Source organism: Acanthopagrus latus, chromosome 14, assembly GCF_904848185.1.
Source record: "Acanthopagrus latus isolate v.2019 chromosome 14, fAcaLat1.1, whole genome shotgun sequence".
Classification (NCBI taxonomy): domain Eukaryota; kingdom Metazoa; phylum Chordata; class Actinopteri; order Spariformes; family Sparidae; genus Acanthopagrus; species Acanthopagrus latus.
Window position 1 is genome coordinate 18,794,634 of NC_051052.1, and position 27,937 is coordinate 18,822,570.

General features: G+C 42.6%; 1 protein-coding gene and 1 long non-coding RNA gene across 6 annotated transcripts in view; one reads left to right on the forward strand and one right to left on the reverse strand.

Annotated features, from left to right (window-relative positions):
* Positions 1 to 27,937, forward strand: part of LOC119032215 — a 1,052,400-nt gene that overhangs the window by 1,014,983 nt on the left and 9,480 nt on the right. The window lies entirely within an intron of this gene.
* The window catches only part of sfmbt2 (Scm like with four mbt domains 2), a 47,257-nt gene continuing 26,125 nt past the window's right edge, over positions 6,806 to 27,937 (reverse strand). For all 5 annotated transcript variants that reach the window (XM_037121075.1, XM_037121071.1, XM_037121073.1 and 2 more), the window contains 16 exons: positions 23,862 to 23,950; positions 22,130 to 22,379; positions 21,933 to 22,030; positions 19,936 to 20,037; positions 19,451 to 19,681; positions 18,485 to 18,611; positions 18,058 to 18,171; positions 17,895 to 17,937; positions 16,620 to 16,687; positions 13,154 to 13,293; positions 12,608 to 12,717; positions 11,091 to 11,266; positions 10,761 to 10,930; positions 8,996 to 9,265; positions 8,792 to 8,911; positions 6,806 to 7,895 (listed from right to left, as the gene is read on the reverse strand). In XM_037121075.1, coding sequence (XP_036976970.1) covers positions 7,755 to 7,895; positions 8,792 to 8,911; positions 8,996 to 9,265; positions 10,761 to 10,930; positions 11,091 to 11,266; positions 12,608 to 12,717; positions 13,154 to 13,293; positions 16,620 to 16,687; positions 17,895 to 17,937; positions 18,058 to 18,171; positions 18,485 to 18,611; positions 19,451 to 19,681; positions 19,936 to 20,037; positions 21,933 to 22,030; positions 22,130 to 22,379; positions 23,862 to 23,950 — 2,249 coding nt within the window. In that variant the 3' untranslated portion in view covers positions 6,806 to 7,754. The remainder of the gene's footprint in view (positions 7,896 to 8,791; positions 8,912 to 8,995; positions 9,266 to 10,760; positions 10,931 to 11,090; positions 11,267 to 12,607; positions 12,718 to 13,153; positions 13,294 to 16,619; positions 16,688 to 17,894; positions 17,938 to 18,057; positions 18,172 to 18,484; positions 18,612 to 19,450; positions 19,682 to 19,935; positions 20,038 to 21,932; positions 22,031 to 22,129; positions 22,380 to 23,861; positions 23,951 to 27,937) is intronic.

Sequence of the window (27,937 nt, forward strand, 5' to 3'; positions counted from 1 at the left end):
ATATAGTTTTTGTAGACAGAGTTATGATTGGACGTATGTTTATTACAAACTCTGGCAGCTCTGAGGTTGAAACAGACAGAAAAAAGATTACAGGTCTTTATTTTTCAGATTATTTCCATGAATTTGCATCTTTTGTTTTCCTACAAAGCGTGATTACTTCTTTTTATAAAACATGAAATCAACTCAGGAGAGGTTACAGCTCTTTCCTCCTGGTCTTTCCTCTTTTTAATGCACTATAGTGGTTTTTAAGCTCTGCCTGTTTGTTGTTTGTATTTGTGGATTCCTTTCCCACAAACATGGAGCCAGTTACGTTGTTGTTGTTTGTGCATCTCATTTTTAACGTTTTGGAGCATTTAGACATAAAAACAAGTTTGTTCAGAACCTGAAAACTTAGCTGGAACCAAAAGATAGCCAAGAGAAGTAGGCGTGTTCTTGATTACAACAGTTCTGCTCAAAACTTCTTGAACAGAACCTGTAACACCAGAGAGGGCGGTGAAAGAGACGGACCGGTCCTGACAGCTGCTTAAATCTTCACGGATTTGTTTTTTTTGACGCTCCACCGGCCGACTGATGCAGCGGCCCAGCGGGATTTGTCAACCGGTGAGTAATGAGAGCGAAAGTGTCGGCTGACGGCTAAACATTGAGCTAAAATCTCAATTTAAAGCTCCATAAATCTGAGCAGAGCTGCAGATTAAGGACGTAACTGCACTTGATCTCATCGTCTTCACTTTGTCATTTGATGCTCGTTTTATTGGAGAAATATCGATCGTTGCAGCTTTAAACAATCGTGGCCAAGATTTTTATCTATGCAAGTTGAGAACTGAGCTTGTCACTTTACAAGGGAAATGCTTTTTAAAAATGACAAACACATAATATAGGGATTTTCTGTGTGACATTTTCGGGATACCTTTCACAGACATGTATGCCAAGAGTGATATTCTGTAACAGGGTTGTCAAAAATATCAATTTTGAATATTTGAAACCGTTTCAATGCTTTCTGTTTCTCTCTTTTCCAATGAGACACACAACATTTTAAGTCTGAAGAGAAAACAAAATGTTTTACTTCAGTCTTTCTGCTGTTTTCTGCTTCCAGCCAACTATCTTGATGTCATGTCTTTTTATATTTATCTTAAAAAAAAAACCTCATATTTTGTGACCTTAAAGTTGTGTCGGTTTCTCCCCTGTGGCGTTGAAAATAATATTGTGCGTCTGAGGTTTTTCAAGGTATTGTATCGAAGTTATGAATTCCAGAGTGAAGCCAACGTTAGACTCAAACAGTGCTGGAAATATTTCAACATGATGTCAGTTTGTCTGATTGTTTGAAAAATTGGGGTTGAAAGAAATCAAAGATGGATCCCAGATGTCTGCTGGTGGATTGTTCCTTCACCGGAGACAAAGAGAGACGAGCTCCGATCAGTCGGTCTGATGAACACGTCTGACGTGATATCTGATCTACTGTCAATATAGCTGCAGCGTTACACCTGCCGCCACCTTTAACTGAAACTATTGAAACCACAGCACCTGAATATGAAACATGACCTCCTGTCTGCTCTCATTCAGGGCTTCCCTTCACATCAAACGGCTGCTTTTACACCTCCGCTGTCATGACTTTTTGTCTGAATTCACCGACACTCGGGGGGGTAAAAAAAAAAAATCTTTTTTTTTTTTTTTTTGCAAAGCGGACGTTTGATACGCGGTTGCCAGGCAACAGTATAAGGTAGCAGCTTTTCAGAGTGACTCAATACAAAGTGTCAGCGTTGTGTTTGTGTGTGTGTGTGTGTGTGTGTGTGTGTGAGCGAGAAAGCTATTAAATTAATTCAGCTTCACCCATACAGAGAGCTGGTGAGGCACGACACACACACACACACACACACACACACACACTTGCTGAATACACTCTGAATGTGAATCACTGCCTTCATGAATTTCTATTGGCTGACGTTTCCACAGGAAGCAGTGCAAATGAATCAGCATCTCGGGCCATGTGCTGCATGCATGACTAACGCAGCATTACCTCCAATTATGTTGCTACATGAAACAGCTATCACGGCCACGTAGGGGGTAATTTCTTTTATTTTGTCACCAGGAAGTGTTCTGACAATAAAACACCTTCCTAATGGCTCCATCAGCTCGTGCGCCGAGCTTTAATGTCGCTGCCGACGCTGTTTTCCATTTCAGTTTGTCTGATAAATTGGAGACTGTCAAAACTCACGCTCGTACTGTAATTTTCTTTTATCGCCTCTGCCTCCTAAAAAAGATGAGCACGGGTGTCAGCGAGGTGTAGCGCTCCCAAGATTCCTGTGAATTTTCTTTTTGATAATTGAAAATGGGAGTTCATGTAGAAAGATGGTTTTTTTCTCCCTCTGGTCTAAAATAAAATGTGTGTTTTATATGATGACATTAGCAAAGAAATTGTATTTAATGGGAATCGTCACATCGGGTTCACGCTAACGTGGCTGATCCAACATCCTCTGAGGGTCCTGATGTCGGCTGATGTCAGACCCGGGTCAGCGAGCATCTGGTCCTGGTTTTTGCACCGTCGGCGCTCGTTGGTCCTCGTTAGCAGCTACTGAATTCTTTGCATGAGAAGAGGAACAGAAAAAGAAAAAGTCACATAAGCTTGTCAGTGTACTATGCATTTATATTTATCAATGTAATGTGATTTCTCTTGATGATTTTTCACTCGTGTCCTGTTCGTTCCCAACCGCTCAGTGACGTACTGAGCAAAACAAAACAAAAACATTTTGAATTACCCAAACGTTCAACGTTAAGGCGGCTGAATCGAGCTCACATCGGAGCCGGCTAACTTCCGGTTTAGCCCCCAGCTAACTGGAACAGGAATAAAAGTACTTAATCGTGCAGACTTTCCAAAACTTTTCAGACCAAACGGATGAAATTATGACAGCGAAACGAGTCAATTCTGTTTGAGAAACGACACACGAAAAGACGATTTAATTGGTTCACAGATCGAACAAATCGGCCTCTTGGGTTGTAACATGTGATCAGACGTACAAATATATTCAGATTTAGAATAATCGATGACAGCCCTGTTTTGATACTGAGCAAAATCAGTCCGTAGCACAACGTATCAGAATCTGCCGAGTACCGAACGTCTGATCCGACTCAGAATCTTCTTTTACTCCATGTTGGAGGTTCTGTTCTCTGAGACGGAGCGAACGGTTATAGATTGGACTATTTTATTAAGACGAAAAATCTTCCACAGCTGTTCGTGTTTGAGCTTCCAACATTTCAGAACTTGTTAAATGCAAAAAAAATAAAAAAGATTCATCAAACTTTTCCAATAATTCCCAGTTTTTCTGATGCCTCTCGCACCCAAAAGCCAAACAGGTTTAAAACATTCATTGCAGGAGTTCGTTCTTGACCCTGAGAATAATAAAGTAAACCTGAGTAAATGTTCACCGACCTGCTGTCAGAGCGTCTAACCACAACCTGCACTGACGCCGACAGTGAGAGCTCTTGTTAAAAAGCTAACGAGACGACCGGAAGTGAAGATTATTTGGTCGAAACTGGTTCAGGACGGGACTGGTTTTACTGGTCTCATGAACTACTTTACACCTACATATAAATAAACAAACAAAACCAAACAGTTAAATGCCACTTTCACTGCAGGTAATCTCCTCGTACCTGCCTGAACCGACTCTCCTTTTTTCTTTATCGCTCGGTTCTGTTCGTGCTCGTCCCTGTTTAATTATCCTGTTTATTTAACCGGGTGTTTCTGTGAGGGCATGTCGCGGCCAATCGGCCCTGTTTAAATAAAAGCTGGAATAAATCTAGATATACTTGTTAGCGGCCTTTTGAATGGAGGATTGTACGTTAATGGCAGGGTTTGTGAGGACACAGCTGAATGGATTCATGAGAGGCTGCGTTGGTTCCACCTTTTGCATGAAAAGACATTTTTATTTAAAGGAAAAGAGATAAATTGCAGTTTTTGTTTACACGCTTCAGAGTCTATTTTTACTCTGGTTGGTGTTTCGCTTTGTTTCGTTCTGAAGAAAGAGTCTCATTTCATGTGTAATCGCCCCGTCTGGGTCTTTGTGGAATACATTAGTGTCCGTCAAAAGCTGTTTTTGTGTTTGTTTCTTCCTAAGTTAAAAAAAATAAATAAATTGATAAATCATCACAATTTACATTATTTGACATCCTGCAATTACTCTGATGGCGCTCACATATTGAAATACAGCTACATGTTGGTCACAGATGAAAAAATCTTTCTTTGTTCTTTGTTTTCTTCTTTTGTTTTTAAAAATCTTTGTATTCCACATCAGTATATTAACCAGTTTTTACCATTTTAAGAGTAAGAACTTTACAGTGTGACTGTCAGAGGTTACTGTAACTTTTTATTGATGGATTTTATCTTTTACGTGTTTCAGCCCCTTTACTCTCAGCCAGTTGTTTCAACTGTTGATCCCTCACTTTAATGTATTTCCACCATTTTTCAACCATTTCTCTGTTGTTTACAAACTCTTTCAACCATGTATGAGTCACTTTTAGCCCTGTTTCGTAGAACATTTATCCTTGTTTTTAGCCATTTCAACCAGTTTTAGATTACTTTTAGCTACTGGCTATCAACCATTGCTCCATTATATTTTTATCTAATGTTTTCCAGCCATTCATCAATTATTCTTAGTTAACCTTATTAACCATTAATCCCTCAGTCTACTTGTTCCAGTTTCAACCAATTTCCAGTGACTCTGGTTATATATTTCTGCCATCTTTCCATTTCTAGCTCACATTTTCAACCATTTATTGATTCATTTCAGCTGTAACTATTTCCTAAAATGTTTCCCGAACATGTAGTCACACTAGTTTCTGACCATTACTGATGATATTTGACTGTGTATATTTAATTTCTCCATCACTTCAGACTTTCCTGCTAACCCAACTAGCTGATACAGTATTTTTCACACACTGCTGTTCAGGAGTTACAGCCGACTCTGTTTAGTTTTTAAATTCATAATCAAGCTTCTTCACGATCTCTCCCTGTCGCCCCTGGCAACTGATATATATCAACACACTTGTTATCACCAAGTAACAATCATTTATCAAAATATGATTACGGAGAATTCTCCCGTAACTCCAGCGCTGTAATGTAATGACATGCTATAATTAGCATACGTTAATTCCTCGGTTATTATTTGATTATCTACGCTACTCAGTGAAATGTAATCAGTTAATGATTTTTTGAAGTGTAAATGCTAAAGTAGTGACACTACGCACTGCATGTATATGCTTGTTTAAGTGGATTACAGAGAGCAGCAGAGAGGAGTTTGGTTCCTCTTCACATGACTTTGTGCATCAGCCGTGTTTGTTCTGTTAACCGCAGCGAGGTCTGACTTCCTATAACTCGCCGAGCACGAGGGAGCGTCTGTTAACCCTTCGTCCTCCTCCATGTCCTCTGTTGTAGTTAGTCACTTCAGAGTGCATTGCAACATTTAGATGTGGACCGTTTGTAAATAAAGATTCATGATGAACAAGAAAAACTTCAGTTTGATCATGAAATGTTTCCTGTGTGACCCTGTTTTGTCATCGATTTTTACCTGAAATCATGATTATCTGGCATGAAATGAACCAGCCTGGATGTAATTCCCACTAAATTTCCCAAACAGGTTACTGACACAGTTGTTCCCAGTGTTTTATTGATTATTAACAGCTCCTTAGCAAAACTTCGCTGTAGTCCACCCTCTTTAAAAGAAACCCAGCCTTCCAAAACTTCTGGGGAAAAAAATGTGGTTTTCAGCCCAACTTTTAGCTTTTAATGTGTCACACTGATATCTTGGAGACATTTAAGTCAGGTTTTATTGCTTTAAATAGCACACGACTGCCCTCCTCACGGTAACAGATGACCTCCTTTTTTAAAGCTGACAAGGGGGAGAGCGCCGTTTTAATCCTTTTTAGACCAGGGGTGCCCAAAACGTTTTCTCTTGGAGGGTAAAAGCTGAAAGAAAAAGCAAGGACCAGGTTTTATTTTAATATTGTTAAGATGCAGGACGGAGCCGTATGTGAGCCCAGAGAGGAAAGCAGGAACAAGTCGCTTAAAAACAGGTGAAAAAAACTCTTAACAAGTTCCTTATTGTTTTATTTCCACTTGCCTCAGGGTGACCACAGTCCTTCCTCAGGGATCCTACATTGGCCTATTTTCCTTATTTTCCCTCATAAAAACAGTGCAAACAGTGATATAAATGTTCTTTTCCTTTATGTTTTTTAACACTGTTGACACAAATATCTGGCGGCCTGTGGGTCACACATTGGGCAGCCATCTTTTAAACCTTTCATGCCATTTTACTGATTAATTAAAATTTTCCTCACTTGAATCGAGGCTCTAAGGACAGAGGATGCTGTTCACTGTGCAGATTTTAAAAGCCCACTGAGGCAACATGATTGTGATTTTGGGTGATATAAACAAAACTGCTGATCTCAAAACCTGGGTGAGCATCAAGGGGACTGTAGTAACTTTTAATTTTACTTTAAAAAAACTAAAAACAACTGTAGGTAGAGTATTTACTCATTTTCTACAACTCACGTTACCTGTGGTGTTCCACAAGGTTCAATTTTAGGTCCCATTTTATTTTCTATCTACATGATTTCCCCTAGAAAAAAAACCTTATAGTGCATATTTTCATTACTGATGACCTAAAAAGAATCGCAGCCAAGCTTTAGATTGTCTTATCAACCCAGAAACAAACTAAAAAACTGCATTTTTATCAGCTGTTACAGTAAAAGTATTCATTGTCTGGCACTTGTGGCAGAAACAGGACAAACGGTTGTCAAAACAGAGTCCAAGATAAACAGATAAAAATCAATAGAAATTTATTTTCTTACTTATCAAAAATATCTGCAACACATTTGCATAGATGGACACAAAATAGCTTACATGATTGTTTCATGTGATTGTAACAATGAAAAGTATTTCAGAGGGTTTATTATGAGAATTATTCTCCCAAAAACAACACGTGCGACACGTTTACGGCCTCTACGAACACAAACTGAAGTGTAAATGTAAATAAATGCAGATTCTGGTTTCTGTTTGTGAAATAACTTAAATATCTTTTAGAGGTTTGTTTCAGTGGGGAAAAGGAGTGAATGTGGACGTCACTGCTCAATTATTTTCTGTACATCCAAATAGATAAATCGCTCCTTATAAATTAGGGTAACAATAAATATTCCTAATATATTATTTCTCGGTTTGTTAAATACTTTTCATTTATATCTTTTCAGAACCAATCGTCAACCAAAACAGGGGAGAAAACTCTTTAGATCAATCTCATTTTTAACTTAACTGCTATAATGCTCCTCTATCACAAATAAAATGGAAGTGAAAAGCAAGAAATAAACACACAAACATCTTCAGAAACGAGTCCTCAGCCTCTCAGAATAACTTCTTCACAGTTCAGTAAAGCACTCGGATCGACTCCGATGTGTTTTGTTCTGCCGGAGTCGACAGCGGGGGAAGTTTTTTTCTTTTTCTTTTCTTTTCTTGTGAGTGCTGCATCACATTTTCACACCAACAGCATCCCAGAAATTAATCCACAAGTCCTCGTTTTTTTTTGTGTCTTTCCGAAGCAACTTTCCAAAACAAAACCGAAAAAAAAAGAAAAAAGAAAAAAAAGATCCCTTTGCACAGACTCCATTGCCAAAACTTCCAAAATTTTCCACCAGGAGGCACCTAATCCAACATCCAACATTTCCCAGGCTTCCCTGCCCGAGTGTTCAGTGGGTGACGCGCTGCTCCTGGATCAGTTGGCGTACTGTCTGTAAAAGGCAACCTTGACGCGCTCGATCTGGTGACACAGTTTGATGGCGGGACCGAGCTTCAGGTCCATACACTCCTGCACTGTGGGCAGAGTTAGCAGCAGCAGAGCCTGACCGTCGATGTCCTGCAGAGGAAGAGAAAACAGATCAATATTTAACCGGAGAAAGAAGAGACGGGTTCCCACGCTTCTGGCTTTTGCAGCTTTTTACTTGTTTTTCAGGTTAAACTGGTCGAATCCTGGTGGGCACTTCACTTTTCTTCACCACCTCAGACTCAAACTTAACACCACAAATGTCTGTTTATTGCGGTTAAGAGAAAACTAGCCCCTCTTATGGTTAAAAAAACCCCACAAATTAGCCTCTAAATAAGTACAAAACAAACAGATTCTTCTTCTAACAAAACTGAATAAACCCTAAAAGTCAAGAAAAGAAAAAAAAGGGTTTTGATCAATGTGTTAATTGGCTTGATGTCAGGCTCATCTGACGTCACAGGCTGAATAAATATCTAATCAAACACTCAACAACATATCAAGGGCGGTGACTGACCTCCTGATATCTGAGCTGAAGTTAAATACAAATATTGGCTCAATATGTTGTGGGTGGAAAATGAAGGCGAGGATCAGAGAAAGAGTAAATTTTCCACTGCGTTAGCATGATGAAGTGGGTCCACAACCGCACATCAGGGGTGAAAATGACACTTTTTTCAAATCAATTTGCTTCGTAAGACTTGGATTCTGCCACACTGGAGCCATGTTATTGATTTTTAAAGTTGTTTTTTTAACGTTTTAGCTGCTTCTGTAGTTTAGGAGAATGCTGCAGCACTGTCTCTAAATGTATCCTGGACGATCTGAACAGCTGTGCTGTTTTACATCTTCATGTTATGAAGTAGATAAAAGAGCAAAAGGACATTTTCGCTCCTTCAGACTGGCGTCAGGCTGTGTGAGGGTTGACACTGGGCTCAGGCGTACGTTAGGCTGAGTGTTGGTGTGAGGTACGGTAAGGAATGTGTTGGTGTATCTACCTGCTCCTGGAAGATGTTGGCCAGGGATGCACAGTCAGTCGAGTTGATAAACTGGACGACTTCGTCGACGCTCCACTCCAGAGGATTTCTGTCCAAAACCAGCTGACCCTCCTCCTCCACCTGTCAACACGGACATTTATACGTATCAGTAAACGGGACACAAACCGCTGAAGCTCCACCAGCGTGTCGTCTCTCTGTCCTCACCTGCATGTCTTGTCCTTTGGGCGGCTGATATTTGTTCTGGCTGCAGGCCGACAGCGAGCGGGTCGACCTCCTGCGGCCCTCGGGAGCCTCCTGGCTGCCCGCGGTGCTCCTCCTGCTGAAGGACCTGCGCAGCGTCACGGCCCGGCGAGGACGGCTGCTGGTCACCTCCACCGAGGAGGCGTCGGTGTGGTCCTCGCGTGGCTCCGAGCTGGTGCCCTCGCTGCTCGACTGCAACGCCATCTCTTCATCCTCCTCTCCCTCGTCACTGTCCTGCATGGAAGAAGGAAAGCTCAGAGTCAGGACGATGAGGTGCTGCGTTTGGCCTTCACTCGTTCATCGTCGCTGCAGGTTAATAAAACTCTTTGTGAAAATTCTAAAACAACAAAAAGAAAAAAACCAAACACTTTTCTGCGATTTGTTTTGCTGAAATCTATTTATAAATTGTTTGATAAAAGATAAAGTGACAGTCAAAACCCGCAGTCCTCAGCTCCACCGATGCCTCACAGGAGATAGATATCTGAGCTGAGCACAAACAGGTGAGATAAGCCTGAAGTTCGCTGTAAGTGACGTTAGGCGTGACTCATGTTTTTCTCAGAGTTTCCACTGAAGGAAAGGATCGAGAGTTTAGATAGGAGTTGGATGAGTTTGTATAAAGGTCAGGTTCCAAGTTGGTAAACCAAGATCCCCCCACACGGCCCCTATTAGTTGACTTGTTTGGTTTTGCTCACTTTCTGAATGCTCCCGGCATTAAGATTGTGATATCTGACCCATATGTACTCAACAGCTGAGCCAAAATGGCCTCATGTTGCTGTTTGACACAACGTCAGACAAGAAAACATGTCTGTCCTCAAGTGTTTATTAGTTTCTGACTCTGGGAAAGTGGGGAAAAAAAACACCAACCAGATCTCAAACATTATATTCACTCTCTTACGTCCGTCTTATTGAACCTGCGCTGACTTTTTACAGCAATTAAATGCTGCAATGTGCTAAAAACTAATACTGGAGATGAAGTTCTTAAATATGAAGCTCGCGATTTATAACTGTCATCATTTAATTAGCTGTTTTATATTTTCATGATCAAACTTTAAGTTTTGGACTTGATTTTCATGGTTGATTAATCTGCAGATTGTTCCCTTCATTGATTGATTAAATCAATCTTTTGACAGCTGTCAGTACCTTTTGTCAAATATCCAGCAATTTTCAGTTTGTAATGATGTAAAACACAAAATTGTCACATTGGAGAAGACGGAACAAACAAACTTTGGGAAATTGTGCTTGAAAAATGACTCAAATTATTAATTCATCATCCAAATAGTTCTTGATTAATCCTCTGTTGATCAGTTTATCGAGTAATAACGTGAAGAACATAAAATACAAACGAGACACAGACTACGATGCAGCAGCGTGAAACTAAAGCACCAGATCCTTCATGGCTTCATGACTGATGTCTCGCCACAAAACCAGCCGCCAACCAGTCCAACCAGTCAAACACTCCACATCTGAGGGCCTTGAACTGGAGCAGCCCAGATGTAAATTACGATTAAACTCGTCCAAACTAAATTAAAAACTCTCAGCTGAGCTCCAGTTCCTGCCTGTGAGGCTCGTCTTCTTCCTGCCGCCGTCATAAAAAAGGGATGTTTATATTTATACACCCGATCGTGGCGGTGCAACTGCAGTTTCCACCCGTCTGCTCGACGGGACGCCTCTCAGAACGACTTCAGAAAAGGAAGAAAGACGGAGAAAGGGAAGAAGAGCGTTCTCTAACCTGCGGTGAGCCGGCAGGAGTGTAGTCCACGGTGGACGAGCGTCTCTTCTTCTGCACAAAGATAGCTTTCCTCTTCTTCCTGCGGCGCGTCGGCTTGGCCGGCTCTCCGTCCGCCGTCTCCTCTCCTGCCGCCGGCTTGGACAGCTTCCTCTTCTTCCCATAGTAATAGGCTGCGGATGCACAGCAGATGTCGAGAACAATGCACCCAAAACAAATCTCAGCTACTCATCACGGGCAATTATACACTCTGCAGCGCAGTCACAGGCCTTGATTTCTGTCCTCTTCATAGCTGTGGTGCAGGAAGTGATGCGTTTAATTACAGACACTCACTGTATTTGGTTTTGGTCTGAACGGCGCAGTTCTCCGGGCACTTGTCGGTGACGAGGACGGGGCTGAAGAGGTTCGGGCAGCACTGCAGCTTCACGCACACCTTCCTGCAGAAGTCCGGGATCTGGTCGGCGAGGCGGACGATCCGGATGGTGGAGCGATACGTTTTCCCTTTATACCTGAAAACAAAAGGAAAAAAGAGGGAGCAGGGAGGGATGTGGAGACAAAGTCAGCCAGACGTTACACTTTTATTTATGATAATTAAACTGTAATCCATCACAGTGCTCGACAAGGAATGATGATTGCCGTAAAAGCATTTTTAAAAAATTTTTTTTACGAGAGCTGGCCTGAATGAGGGCGTTCAGGGTGACTCAGGGTCGTTTCTGCAATCTCCCGTCTAATGGCGGAGGGCAGGAAAGGTGAGCTGATCTGCTGGCAGCGCTCGAGGGCGAATCTGACCTGAGATCTGGTGCAGCCTCTCTGAAGTCAGTCTGTTCTCTAACTTTCAAACAGACCATAATTAAAGCTGAAATTCTGTCTTTTGACTCAATCTTTGCTCCTAAAAGGTCGGTTTGTATCGATCTGGTTTGCTTTCCTGAGGGTTGGGGTTAAACTTCACTAAAAAAAACAAGAGAGAGGAAGAAGAAAGCAACACAAAAACACTCGGAGGGAGAGTTTGGAAACACATTTTCAAGAAAGCATTTCACGATGCACAACTGCAAGATTTATATTTCAGACAAACCGCTTCATTTGTAAAATTATGCATGTGTTTCTTAAAAATAGGGAATCTGATGACACCTGGTTTAACGTTTGTATATATTTTTCTTACTACAATCATATCCAGCACTGAAGGACATTTATAACTCCTAAAACCTGGAAATAAGTTTGCATATTTGCATTTTCAGTGTCCTGAAATTTGAATGTATGTCATTAAACAGAATTATAAAGCGTTTACATGTCTTGAAAATGGTATTTGCTAAAAATCAAGTACAGAAGACGTCCATAAGGTGTCTTTTCCAGACTTCTAAATATCAAACCCGTCTTAAACATCCACCCGACATGAAAAAGTGGATCTTCTGACTGACAGACGAGATCTAACCGTCTCCCTGATGTTGCATGTTCGCTCGGCACTTTTCCGTACGTATTTCTGCTTCAGTATGCAAACGAGGGGGGGGGGGGGGGGGGGGGGTAATTAAGAGCCAATCACGGCACGATCGGGCGAAACAGTCCTGGGGGATGAAACGATGTCGGACTCACTGAGCGGCTACGACCAGGACTCTGATGTGGATCATGATTTATAGATTCGAACGGCGTATAAATGATTTACTGAGCCATTTCTTTATGTCTGATTTTGGCAGTTATCATCTTCTGCATGTTTATTTGCATATGTTTAGAGAACTTGTCATTCAAAGTTTCACCTGCAGTGTCTCCCCCCCCCCGTGGAAGCTGTTATGGCTCATAATTAACATGTCTTCATAGCTCAGCCGACTCTCTCCTGCACTTCTCTGTGTTTTCCTCACTTGGCTTTGAGGGTCTCCTCTTGGCAGTCCCAGCTCTGATCCTCCAGCTCCTGCAGCTCCTTCAGGACTCGTCCGGGCTTGTACGCGGCGTTGATCAGCATGCTCAGCAGCTGGAGGCAAAAGGCGAGAGTTCAGATTAAAAAAAAAAAAAGGGAAAATAAAAATAAACTCCCGCTTCAATGGAGAAATTCTCGAGAAAGACATCGGAAGTCACCGCACCAACACGAAGAGAAGAGAAACTGGAAAGACAAACACAGATCGCCGCCTTTTACAGATCACACCGCGCTCACAAACAGTCTCTGGAGCTGTTTTGCTAAGCGGCGGTGGCAGCGTGTACATGTAAACACGCTTGACTGACAGCTCCTCACATTAAAACGAAGGCACCGCTGGGAAACTGCAGGTGGTTAACAAGACATCGCCGTCTTTCTCTTTTTGTCTTTTACCTCCACCCTCCTTCAGTCTCCTCCGCCCCTCCACTCTCCCTTTGAAAGTGCGTAACTCTTTGATTAGACCCGCTTCCCCCTTCCACCTCCGACATCAGCCCACCTCTTTGAGGACCAGCGTGCATTTCCCGGGTCCGACGGCCTGCGGCAGCTCGGCGATGCATCCCTTGTTGAGGTACGGCCCTGAGAAACAGCGGTGGTTGACAAAAATCTTGGAGCAGCAGTATCGACCGTTGGCTGAGCCTGTGACAGAGACGAGAGAACAGAAACAGGGAGGTTAAACAGCTTGAAATGAAGAGGATACATGAGAGTGAAGTCCGTAGAGTGCATACCTCAGCATCCAAGGCCCAACAACGCCCCTTTAATTCAATCAAGCTTAATCTAATATCAAACCCGACACCCCTGAATTTGGACGTTTCTGTCATTTTTTGTTACCATACAGAAGCTGAAAAATGACGACCCTCTATAAAAACTATTGTACTGACTCATAAATTACAGCCACCTAAATACGCCATCAAGATCCAGCCAGTATTCCTCTGAGAAAATGTCTGAAAACACGCCCTATTTCACAACTTTATCAAAGTGAGAAACAAATTCCTGGATCCATCTTTTTATCCAGATCCACACCAGAACTTAATGGGGTCTGTTCTGGGTCGAGACTCATCCTTCGTCCCAGTTTGGTGGAAATATGTTCAGTAGTTTCTTTTGTAATGCTGTTTACAAACCAACAAAACATACAGTTGATAGAAAAAATGCCGACTTTCACAGGTCAAACATGATGATTTCAGCAAAGACGCGATGGTAAAATAGATAATTAAAACAATTCTGGTCCTCATCTTTTGTGATTTCAGTTAATGACACATAAAATTGTAAAAAGTTAATTTAACCAGTGTTTTGGTGCTTCATATCAGTTTTTTGGCCTCTCAAGGCTTTTTTTTTATAAAGCTAGAGGTGTCGTCTCACATTTTTATTGTCTTATCTCAGAAAAAAAGAGGACCCTGGATTTTATTTCTAGACCGCAACTGCAGAGAAATCACATGTATTGAATAATAGTTTGATATATTCTGTGCGTCACAGTGGTTTGTGTCGGAAGACAAAGACTGCATTGAGTAAAATTCCCACAAATGAATTTCGGGAAGACATTTCTCACGGTGCACACGGCGTCTTGGTCATGACTTGGTACTTTAATGTGACGACCTTCCAGCAAGCTCCTGCAAAATGTAGTTAAATTACGGGGAGTTCACTTCTGTAAATACTTTAAAGAACATAAGTAATGCTTGTCTGCTTTCTGTGGGGACCAAGTGGAAAGCTAGAATGCATTTTGGTTGATAATCAAGATTATTTTTAGGGGCTTTAGTCTTTTTGGATGCTACAGCTGAAGATGGACCGGGATTTTGTGAAAATAACTTAACAGTTAACTTTGCTTTTCACAGCTTTCACACTTCATGATGATCTGAAAATGTGTTCCCAGTTACAAAATATGCACCAATCACAATTAAACACATTGAGGTATAATTTAGAGTTTAACACTTAAAAAAAAAAATCATCTACTATGTTTCATCCGGACTGCGTGGGTGTGATTCGATTAGATTTTTATGGCAAAACAATCAAACAGCCCCAACAACAGTCACCAGATTCTGGTTTGAATGTTGCTAAATCTTGATTTTTTTTTTTTTTGGAGAGCCAACCGAGCACCGCCCACTCCAAACCAGCGAGGAAGAAGCACGGAGGGGAAAAAAAAACAACAAAAAAACAAAAAACGAAATAACCAGAACGGTTTCTTTGGCAGAAAACTGTTGCAGTACGAAGCCGCGTGTTGTTTTTCTGATATTCTCATATATTCATGTGGACGTGACTCTATGTGGTGAACGCCGCCTCGAACTGGGCCGAGACGAGATGCATCAGGGTCGACACAACGCTGCTGCACTTCGCCCCTTCCTGCAGCACCTGGAACCAGGCGCCAGGGGTGAATGGTAATTAGGTGAGGCCATGAATATGCATGAGCGAGTGGGTGGTTTTTAAACAGGGCAAGGGTCTCCTGGAAACAACGCTTGAGCCCGCTTTGTGCTCCAACATACATGATGTTACACACAGAAAACCCAAAACATCAAAATGTATCTCACACAGCTGGTTCGGCTGCTGTGATGCACCAAACTTGTGTTTGTGAGCAACTTTTCTGGGTGTTTTATCCGCTAACGTTTCCTCCAGTAAGAGGCTCACTTCAGTGTAACGTGATTAGAAAAGATGCTGCAGTCCTGGCTCTGTGTTGTTGTCGGTGGGTGTATTTTTATTTTTTTTTTTCTCCTCCTTCCAGTTGACAACTGGCCAAATACTCGCAGCTCCAGTACAATCTGATAGCAGCGGGGGGGCGGGGAATGTTTCAAGCTCTGTAATGCATTAGTGATGGACGAGGATTTCCTTCGCCGCAGCATTCAGCGAGCTCTTTGTTTTTCTCCTGTGTGTAGTTTCATACATATATATATAAACTGCAGTAAAGAGGAAATGAGACTCGACGGGTCACAGTGCAGAACTGGAGCCACGAGCTGCATCTTGTCGAAGCATTATTCTGACACCAGGCGTGGCATTTCCTCCGCTGAAATAACTCACTGCATGTCAGGACCATTTTCATCCTCAACTTAAAGCTGCTCAAGTGATAGATTCTCACTGAAATACTCTATAGTCCAGCAGTAATCGCTGTTATAGAGTGATGGTTCATTAACCCATACCCATCTCGGACAGAGGGCAGGATCCTCCAGTTTGACTCTTTATCTGGAGATTTCTGCTGTGAATTCGTGTGTTAACACAGAGAGCAGGGAGGAGATCGCTTCCTGCCAAAACCAGGCAGGAAGTTGTGTAAAATGACAACAATGATTTCAGCAGGTTTAAGTAACTGTAAAAACCACACTGTGAAGTCAAACTCATGCTTTAAAATCCTTAAGTAAAAGTATGTATGTGCATCATCTGTCTACTAGTTTGAAAGATGAAGTTAGGCCAGGTTTAGATCGGTGCACGCTCACGTTATCGTCAGTCGCGACCCGATGCAGGAGCTCTGGGACGGTTTGCCAGCAAGTCGCCGACTTCTGCTGAGTTTTCAGGCCAGTGAGAGTCTTCTTTTTATCAACAACAGCTCTCTGAACCACTTCTAATCAGGCTTCTATTCGTACGGAGCGAGCACAGTAACATCTTGTAGCTCCTTGAACAATAAAACAGGCAGTTTCACGCTTTCAGTGCCGCGCTTTGGTATTTTCTCGACAACCTGGACTGCTTAGACGGAGTCACTCGTGCGTCTCTTCTCTCGTGAACGATCTCTCAGGGTGTGACCGTTCTGTCGCCGATCAGTCATGTAGTGTGAAAACCACAAGGCTCCCGATGCAGAAAGTTGAGTAGTGCATCTCTCTGTACAGAGATGAGACTTAAAAAAAACAAAAACAAAACTAAACACTGAGCATCACTAAATGTTTACGAGTGTAGGAGTATCTGAAGAGCGCCGTCTCCCTTTACTCTCCTCAAAGCAGCTCGTTAGCAATAATTACTGGAGATAAATCGTGCGTAATGTGGCTTTTGATTACCTGGATCTGTGGCGGCGGGCTGGCAGTGGATTACGGGAGTCGTCTCTGGTGGCTGGGCCGGAGCCAACCTGCAAGGGGGAACAAAGGTGGTGGGGGGGGGCGGCAATCAATCAATAACCTCAAACTAATCAATGAAATTATCCGCCTGATGTAATCAAGACAGGAAACAACAGAACGACCGAATAATCGCTCGTTTAGCCGATCAATCCTCATAACAGCTCGTACAGTTTCAGATTTAGAGGTATGTGGGTTAGAAAGCAGCGTGTGTGTGTGTGTGTGTGTGTGTGAAGCGATCGGATGATTATTGATTAAAGGATTCCACTGGAGGTGAGAGATGGAATTAGTGGTTAGATGTGCGAGCTGCTGAAGATCCTCATATTTCTCCTCCTGCTCGCTCCGACCCGCCGTCTCCCTTCCTCCTAAACTCGCGGCGGTGTATCGTGTCATTTGTCAACTGAATCAATCAGCGCCGCGGGGAAGCAATTCCTGCTCTAAAAAAGCCACTGTTTCAATTAACGGCTTCAGAGTGATGGAGGGAGGAAAAAAAAAACCTCGAAGGGGTTTTCTGAAGATGCTCAGTTTTTCCCTTCGGCCCTCAGGTAGAAAACTAAAGGAATGAAACGGACAGTTGCGAAGTGAAACAGATGGCGGCTGCGGTTAGTTTACAGAAAGATATCCGACGGATACGTGTGGCTTTTAGTTTCACTTTCCTTTTAAATGCCGGTGAAGACACTGGAAATAAATTGAAAAGCAGTTTTATTAAAGAGGAAACAACAGTTGTTTTTTTTTTAATTGTCAAACTGCAAAAACTCTGTTGGTCTTTTTCTTTGATTTTGCTGCTCGATATGAACTGAAGCTGCAACTAAAGATTACTGACTCTTTTCCTTATCAGCGGAATAATCACTTGGTCTGTAACATGTCAGGAAATGCAAAAACAAAAAGATCTGTGGTCGTTTCCTGCCGTCCACGATTGCTGACATGAAGCCTCTTATTACAGACTGGGCTACTTCAAAAAAAGTATATAATTTAAACCCCAATATCCTCTCGGCGAAACGAGTGATTTACAAATGTTGTAAACATTTAATTTCTCAGTTCTGGTGACTGTGGAGTAATATCTACTGATTCATATTGTGTGTTTTAGCTGCGCATCAGTCCGGATTTATCATTCGGGGGCTTCAACTCCAAAACACAATCAGCTGAAACCTTCAAGAACTCCGTCAGTCAGACTCCACCTGTGACAGGTGCTGACACATATAAATGTTTCGCCTCTCTTACTGTTTCTCCGGCTGCACCACCGCAATCTTCTTCTGCTTCTGGCCTGCAGAAAGAGACAGAAAAAGAGAGTCTGCTTTGGGCTGTCACTTCAGAGTAAGTGTGTGTGTGTGTGTGTGTGTGTGTGTGTGTGTGTGTGCGTGTGTGTGTGTGTGTGTGTACGTACAGACAGGTTTGAGTGGAGGGGTCAGAGGGTAAGCGTTGGCCTCGCACCAGCCGACAGGGAAGATGTCCATGGACTCGACGTCCACGATACACTGTGACAGCGGCTTCGCCACACCTGGAGACAGGTAGACAGGAGAGAGAGAGAGAGAGAGAGAGAGAGAGAGGAGGGGGTGAGGGAGCTGTCACACACACACACACACACACACACACACACACACACACACACACATACGAGAAGATACAAACACAAACTGGCATACACACTGTGTTTTCTGCCTTCACTCTGAGACACAGCAGGAGTCCTCTCTGACACTTAATCCTCCGACACCTAATCCTCCACACACACACACACACACACACACACACACACACGTGCTTGTGCAGACGCACACACATGGACACACTCGGACACACACAAAAGCGTGTACCTTCCAGTCTGAGCCACAGCAGGCGTCCTCTGACCTGTGTGATCTGAGCCACACACACCTCCGCTGGCCGGTGAGGGTTCACCGCCTCCAGCCACATGTCCTTGGCAAAGCCTCTGTTCTGCCATGTCTGAACACACACACACACACACACACACACACACACACACACACAAGAGAAGGGTAGACGAGAGAGAGAGGGGGAAGAAGAAGAGTTTATTTTACATTTAGGACAGCGATGTTACCTCAGATAACCTGAAGCTGCTCTACAAGTTTAACCCTGATTTTGGCCTTGAAGGCTCCGACACGGGGGAACCATCAGTGATTTTACAGGGTCATCGTGTGTTAATGTGTCAGAGGGGATCGAACAAAAGGGGGACACAAACTTAACGGAAGGCCACGAGTCCAAAGTAAACACCTTTTGTACTCTATTGTTAAGATGCAAAGTAACACTCAGATCCAAAATTCCCTTCACCAACTTACTTCCTACATAAAGTGTCACCCTAAAAATGCAGCCCCCTCACTGCGAGGGCGGTGTTTGCTCGTCAGACCTGCCTCCCAGCGCTGTTGAAACAGGTGTGCTCTGAGGTGGGAAAGTTCGCTGGAACTGCATTTGTTAAACCAACCAGTTTCTGCTCATCCTCCAGGGCCTTTTCTCTTCTAAAAAACCACAACACGGTGTCAGGAAACACTCCAGATGAAGCATAAATCTCAATCCCTGTGATGCAAGTCCAAGAAAGTTTCAGAGTGCAGAGTCTTCTTTGTCTCGTTCTGCACCCTGAAGCCCGAGAGCAAAAAACAAAAAAAACTACTCGAACCGCTTGGTGTGAACGGCAGCTGAGTCCCTTCCACACCCGGACACAACAACTCATCGTACATCTAATTTAAACAACTCTTATTATCAGGACCAAGTATGTCGTCTTCCGTACACAGGGTCAAATATATAATCAGGACTTTCCCCAGTCTTACATCAGGGAAGCAGGCGTCAGGAGCTGCTTCCGTCCCGCTGTGCTTCAGGTAGTCGGCCCAGTCGAAGTCCTGGCCCTCGTAGCCCCGGGGCCGCTCCAGGCCCACGCCGTTCTTTAGACACCACTGCACGGGCAGGATGCCGGGAGAGTTGGCGTGACACAGCACGAACCGAGGCTTTGCGTCCACGGAGAGATCATCCAGCGTCACCTGGAAGTAGATCTCACTGTAGACCTGGAGAGGAAGACGTTTGGATTAAAAGTCTCCAGATGAATAAAACAGAGGTCGGCATTCCTCGGACACATATGAGATAAAACCGGAGGCTGCGAGGCCACATTCTTGGCAGAAACATGTTAAAAATCCAGCGCTGCTTTCAGAAAGGCAGCTGGGGAATGCTCCGGGGACGGAGTCAGCTTGATATATATATATATATATATACATATATGAGATAAAGCATTGTGTTTCCACGGCGCTCCGGTGTGACTCACCTTGGTGACAGAAACGGGGCAGATCTGGAGCTGCTCCCACGGAGAGACCATCTCCAGCTTCATCCCCATCTTGAAGGAGTGCTTCGGCAGGTCTACGTGGTCCTGACACAGTAAAGTCAAGTCTTTCAGACAAATGTGCTCCACTTTTGTTAATGCGCACACACACGCAAGAACAATGTAGGTCAGGCAAACCCTGCTGGGTGGGCACGAAATGAACGAGGCAAAGTGGTTTTCCCATGGTAGTAGTTAATGAAAGGGGGCGGATGGATGAAGTATCATCTGGTGGAGGATCATTAGGCCTCAATGAATATTAATTAGTGATTTCTTTTATTCTGGATTTGATGACAGATAGTGTTAAGTTTGATCTATGTGTCCTAAAATAACTGGAAACATAAACACATCACTTCCAGCACAACAGAGATTCTTATTTTGTTTCATGAAAGACCGCAGGACTATCAGTGCTGCATGATTGTGAAGGAAAGCAGTCACAGTAACATCCCCAGACTCCCTTAACAAAACCTTGTATTTTAAGAGTTTTGGAGTGAGGAGAAACTCGTCCAACATCACAAATCTTCCCTACAATAAATTCTTAATCATTGTTGCCTTCTTGTAAATTCTGCATTGAATGCAAAACATTAAGTTGTTTATTTCTTTGGAAAAGTGTCAGTCTGTTGTTGCACCGCTGTGTCTGTTTCTGTACCTACTTGCAAACATTTAGCAGCTGTTGACCACAACGTTTAAACTGATCTCACCTTTTAAGCTAAAACCATGAAAGTAGACAACATTTTATTGATGTTAAATGTTACAGATATGCTAAACATTAAGCAGTAATAACTATGTTTTTGATGCCTGTGAGGAATGTCACCAGACTCCCTTGAAAAATCGCTCAATTTTGTGAGTTGTGAAGTTAAAAGAAGCTTTTTTAACTTTATTAACACTGTCTACAAAACTGTCTTTACTATTTGAAGCTACTTGTTAATTCGGCAAATATTACACCTGAAAATATTGATTTTTTTTGTGTAAAATACATCATATCTCTTTGTTTCATGGTACATTTTTGTTTGAATTCTGAGCGGGAATCCGATCACAAGATGTCACTCGAGTCGCATTTAATGCCAAGCGTGAACTGGCTGACATGAAGCTGTCCACCTGTAATCGGACCACTCAGGTTGGATGTCGATACAAAACGTGAACAGCCTCTTCTTGAGCCAGTGAGAGACGGTCTGTCAGGTTTGTTGATTGTGTTTTCAAATCTTGGTGGTCTTTGAAAGTGAATCCGTTCTATTTATTTATCCCAGTCTTTTTGTTCAGTGGACCGTGTTTACTGCTTACTCTGCCTCTCTCACGCACAGGATTTGTTTCGTCGCTCTAGTTCAGGAGCATTTGTTTAACGCCATGCTTATTTGCTAATGCAAATGTCGGAATTGTTGTGAGTAGCATTAGAGGGATTTTATTGTGCAGCCCGACCAACCCAAATCAGTAATTTCATCATCATTTATCCGTTGTTTTCCTTGGAAATCTTCCAGACGTAACTTTTAAATTTGGTGGTAATTATGGGGGAAATAGAGAGAGCTTTTAACAGGCACATCAAGTTAATTGCTGGAGTAACCTTGAGTCTTTTAGGGCACAGCAGGTAATCTTAACATGTCTAAATCTGAAATTAATTATCAAGCATGTGTACAATTCAGCATACAGCAAAGGGAGACTAAAATTTCCAATAAATGAAGATTTGCTTGGGTACAAACTGAGCTTTTCTTTCTTCAGTAATTTGTGCCAAATTACAAAATTCTTCCCAGGAAGGAAAAACACAGAGCTGTAAAATATTGCCTCAACGTTTATTATCTCGGTTTCATACGTAACTCAGCGGCAGACAAAAGAGCACATTTCACCCAGGCAGTCCTGCAGTCTGGCCCTGTGCCAACACACACACACACACACACACACACACACACACACACAGTGAAGAGCAGAAGTGTGTGTAAACTACGGTGACTCACCTTGAACACCTCCAGCGGCAGTGGGTTCTTCTGTCCGTCCAGCCGAGCGTCCTCCAGAGCTCGCTGCCAGTCGGCGCCGCTCCTCAGAGACCGGAGCGCTGAGGAGAGACGATGGAAACTTAGATTTTGAAGTCTCACTGATCACCTGACACTCTATATTTAAATTAAAAGATAATGTGAGCAGATAAGTTTATCACCTGTGGGCGGTTCTAGGGCGAGACGGTTCTCCAGAGCCCAGCCGAGTGGGCGGAGCCTGACGTCCAGGTAGAACAGCCAGGTGTCCTGAGCCTGGTGGCTGTCCGCGAGGCCGGCGTAGCGTAGACGCAGCCTCCCTCCAACGTTCTGGATCACTCTGACGGGCCAGTAGAGGAACGGGTCGGAGACGTCCTGAAGCTCCAGGACCGAACCCTCGACGATCAGATCCACCGTGTTCTTACCTCTGAGAGGCTGCGGGAGAGATTTAATTTCATTCAAACATCTCTTAAATTTGATTTAAAGACAGAGTCAAACCTGAGTGGGCGGAGCTTGTGAGCAACACAACTGTTTATTGACCTTTCAGTAAGAGCAGTCGTAAAAGGTGATCGGTAACGAAAGAGGAAGTTGATGTTGGCAGCGTGAACAGAAAAGCTGTTGAAGTTCAACCCGATTATATTATTTTACCACACAGGTATCCAGGTCGTAAAGTTCATCTGGGGCAGAAATCGCAAGAGGCCCTTTGGAATGAAGAAACGCTTGAATTTACCTGCTCAAGTCTAAAAAAAAAAAAAACGTTATATTTTGTGTTGTTATTCTGACGTATGAGCTTACATCTGCTAACATCTGGATTTTGTCTTAATGGTGAAGTTTACAATCTGCATTAATTCCCAAGTGAATCCTGTGAAACATGACTGGATGCTAATTTTCTCCCCTTTTCTGGCTCACTGTCTTAAAATGAATACTTTTCCAACATTTCCATTTAAGCCCCGCCTGAACATCGATCAGCTGGCGTCGAGTTTGAAAAAGAGATATTTGAAAAAAAAGTAACCATCGTCAGCGGCTTCCGTTATTGACAGCTGCCTGGTTGATACTGAACATGTGCAACTTTCAGAGATGAGAAAGAAACATTAACGTTAACAAATTCGATAAAGACTCTGTTTAAATCTGTTTTAATGTCTTCTGATGATCTGATATGCTGCTTTCTATTTTCCTCTGGCAACAGAAAAGGAGTCAACCGGCTATTTTTAGCATGTTAACCTTTAATCACAAAAACCTGCATATATCCACTTAAAAAAAAACATTTATGATGAGTTTTAATGAACTGAAATAGTTTGGCGAGGGTGTAACACCGCCATGTTCCCCTGGTTTACAGTCTTTGTATGAATTATTCACGCGTTTATTTTAGGATTTCACGTCACTCTGTGAATTTATGTACATTTATAATGTATAGACGATCACCCTGGTGAGTAGATACGCTGTATATGTGTGTTATGCAGTGGCAACAGAATATCTGAGTTGATTTTCATACGTTATGCCTCCTCCGTAAGGGAGAAATAAAAATAGAGAAAAAGAAGTCGACGCTCTGGATGCTGAAGCCACCACGAACTGCAATATCCCCTCATTCACCTCCCGCTAACGTCCTCTGTTACTTGTCCTTTCCCATCGCTCTCTCTCTCTTTCCTCATTTCCTGCCGTCTTTCTGCTTCCCTTTTTTCAAAAAAAAAAAAAAAGGGCACAAAATGTTGTGGTCAGGTCAGGAACATTAAATATATCCTTTGGGTAAATCCTTCCTCTACTTTCTCACAGGGATGCTGCTGTCAAAGCCTGAAATTATCACGTTTGGTCTTTTCCCTTTCAGTCAGCAGGAAAAAAGCCTAATCCCTTAAAACCCGGTTCTGACAGAGCTGATGCCCCCTTCCCCTCCTGAGGGACCCTCACTGTGCCGACACTCACCCCCTCCAGCAGGTTGGCCGGTGCCGTCCTGGATCCGGTCAGGTCCTGAACCAGGAACTCTGTCCAGTCGCTGTATTTCTCCTTGATGGCTGCAAAGAGACACACACACACACACACACACACATACAAAAAAAAGAAAAACACACAAACAATCAGTGTGTAAAGCGAGTGCACAGCGGTGGCGTTGTGTCACGGTGAATTATTAATTGTGCGCCACTGTTAAGTGTAGTCACCAGAGAACGGCATGCAGGAGTCGCTGCATGCATACACAAACACGGACACACAGCATTTGTAGGAACACCGCCGAGAGCTTTGTCCTCGCTCGGAAGTACAGCGACTGATTTTTTAATTGACTGCAGATGTAGAAGTATTTCAACAATGAATTAGATCATTTTTATGCAAAAGGCGTGACAAAAAAAATTCAGGTATTCAGTGTCTTTATTCCTGGAAAAAGTCTCTGAAGCCTTAATCGTCGTCGCATTCACGCTGCAAACATTAACGCTCTGTTGAGATTTATGGACGAGATCTGAGATGTGTTTTTTTTTTTTTTTTTAGCACGTGCATACGCAAAAGACAAAGTAAGACGAGACATCACATCTGGCAGGTTTTCTGCAGAAGTAAACACATTAAAATGAAGAAAAAAAAACAAGAAGTAATGTTTCAAACTGTCTCATTTAAATGTTAATTTTGCAGCATGACAACGAGTGAAAAAAACAAAACAAAACTGTAACAGAAGCTGTTTCTGTGAAGACGTGAGATCAGCGCTCAGAACAGACGCAGGTTTCATTCACAATTCCAGATACCAGGCGACGCCACGAGCGGTAAATGGTGCCTGAAGTCAGAATGACTGTGGAGGACGAGGTCACACTTCTGGAAAACAGACCACATATGAAAGCCGCCCCCGATCCACATGGAAAGTGTCAGATTCAGGCAGACACAAGAAACAACGAAGCCCTCAAAAACGCTGAAATAACAGGAATACTGAAGAAAACACTATGAGAATTTTAAGTTTACTACAAAGAAGATAAATGACAAAGATAAAAATGCATTGAATGAGTGAAAAGGTATAAATGTTGGTGTACGTTTCATGTTAACTGTGAAAGTGAAACTAAGATTTGACCTTCTGTCAGTGTGTCGTGATAACGTCAGAGGAGACTTCAGGGGAATTTTGGGACGTTACCAAACACAAACAGCCTCTTTAATGACCATAAAGATGAGTCAGCGCCTCTCCGAGGCCTCGGCAACACAAACTGAGCATTATCACCTTCATGACAAGGAGGATTTATGGCAGGACTGTTATTCTTATCTGGGTGTGTGTAAGGTGTCAAATCAAGATAAAGGAAAACACGTGTGTAGGACGAGCCTTAAAGGACAACTCGCCCCCGTACTGATGGAAAAACCAGGGGAAGTTTCACAAAAGTTCACAAAACATTTCTGGAGCTTCACAGCAAAACAATGTTGCATACATAGATGGAGAAAAAAAACCAAAACAAAACTCTATACAGCTCATCTGAAGTCCCTGGAAGCCCCGAGATCCCAAATTGATTTGAAAAGCTGAATTCTTGACTGTAGCGTCATGAAGGTGTCAGTATTCGCCTCTTTTAAATCAATCTGGGACCTCTGGGCTTCCGTAGACTTTGCATTTCCGTATTAAAACAAGTCCCCATCTACTTCAGCTGCTACGCTGTTTTGCTGTGAAACTCCACAAATGTTTTGTGGACAACGAAACTTCACCTGACTTTCCATCAGCGTGTCTTGTTTTTTTTTATTTTATTTTGGTTGAACTATTCCTTTAAGCATTAACAAGTGCTGCAGTAAATATCAAACCCGCTGCTCTGAATGCACCAGATCCATTAGATATTTTAGACAAACTATTTTTAGAAGACAGTTTCACTTGTTCTGTATTTTCATCCCTCTGTTCATCTCAGCGCGTCGTCTTAGTTTGTGGCTTCACGTCTCGTATTAAAGTCACAGATATTACTGACTGTATCCAGGTATAAACGGTGATGCAGCTCTGTAACTGTACATTTTTCAGGTCTTTGTTTGACGCACTTGACGGTAATCTAGATGAGTAAGAACTGAAATGCATTGTTGTGGTAAACATGTCACACATCTCTTCATGACTTCCAGACGTACTATCATACTCGTGTAAAAACGAAAAAAAAAAAAAGATTCTGGTAAAAAGCAGAATGACTGATTCAACATCTTTACTCCAGTGAAAGTATCAGAGTAAAAAGTCTCCCTCTGAAGGACATTTGTGCTCAAAGCGAACTGAAACTCACGTCATATTAATAGAATTCAAAGACTACTAAAGGTAGAAGCAGTAGGATTTTGTTCCCAGCTGTTCCTGAACGCACCACAAAGACAGTTGATTGTTGAGTCTCATTCCCAGGACGTCAAATAGACACATGTTGGGTTGGTAAAGCGTCCCGAGCAGCAACAAAGAGAGAAAATCAGAAACTCTGTGCAGATACGAGACACTAACACATTCCAGCCTCCCTCTCTGTCTGTTTACGTCTCCTCGCCTCTTTGTTTCGTCTGCCGTACGCGTGAAATTTCATCATGACATCACATGCAATCACACTAAAGTAACAAGCCTGCTTTCAAAAGTTACGGACGAGAAAGTTCTTAAATTACCAAAAATTATACAATAGATTCAAACAAACTGTTGGTCTATAATATAGAAATAAGTCATCTTCCTGCCTCCGTCTTAACAAATGATTTATCGGAGCGATTCATGACCTTATTTGTGTATAAATGTTATTAACTCGGTGAGAACCAAAGAGTTGGTGAATCTCTGCGATGTGTCCCGACTCACACACCAGGTGGACCACAGCTCCATCCAGATTTGCATGTGTACACGTGTTTTTCTTTTTTTCTTTTTTCGCTCTGCTTCCTGTTTCCCACAGTGCAACGCTGTTGTATAATTCTTTAGTTTTGACTCCTGCTATCAGCCTCCTGTTTATCCCCTCACATAGCTCACATTCCAAGGAATACAAGGAAGATGCTGCGCGGCCTTCAGCGTCCTGCGTGCCTTTCCTGTTAGTCACTCAGACCAAGAAAAAAAGAAGAAAAAAAAGCCTTCACAAACTCAGACACTTGTTGCAGTCATTGAAACGTTGCCAATTGAGTCACAGTTACAGAATGACAACAACATGCTGTGTGCGCTGACATCGCCTGCAGCAGCGATTAGCATCAAGTGAAAGTGAATGCAAAATGTAGTCCAGATGCTGCTGATAGTGAAAATAGGTTTTAGGATTGAGGTTGTTTGGCCACAGAAGTAAAAAAAAAAAAACATTTTGTCTAGTTGTTTTATTTGGTTTGAGGTAAAGAAGCTACTGAGCTGTTTGTACGGTCAATATCTTGTTTCTGTTTTTTGGCATTTAAGAGTGTTCAGCAGTTTGTTTGTTTTTTAATCTGTAAAAGTCCAAGACGGTATTTTCAAGATTGAAGAGTTTACAGTTATTTCATGAAAAGAGTATCTCTCAACACACCTCCTACTTTTCCACTTTAATTTTGTCTTGCAGCAACGTACTCACAATTGAATTTTTGACATTTTAAGGATACTTCAGCTGCTTTAACTCGTTACACTTCAACAAATTGTAGCAGTTTTTACTTTAAAGTGATTACGAGGAACTTTTAAGAGTTCATGAAACTGTCTTGTGATTCTTCTAAAAATTATAAATAACCTGCAACAGCAAACGAGACCATCGGCTGCACGACTGCTATTTTTACATAGTTATTATTAACCAAACCTGCAACCAAACCCTAGTCCGTCTCCTGATACAGGTAACCTTTTCACGTGTAAAGCGGTGTTTCCCACACATATACTTAACTCGAGCAGGCCTCAAGTATGTTTGGTGACCCAATTTTTGCATAAAATGGGTCACCAAACATTGTCCACTGTCTAGTGGAGAATCAGCCCTCGCTCTGCTGTCTACAGTGAATCACTCACGATCTGCAGACAGACGGGGAGACGCTCTCTGGTGCGACATCCGTCCCGTAAACACGCTGTTTGTGATGCGACCTTAACGCTGGCCATCTTGTGTCGTTGTTTTAAGACTTGAAAGTACACG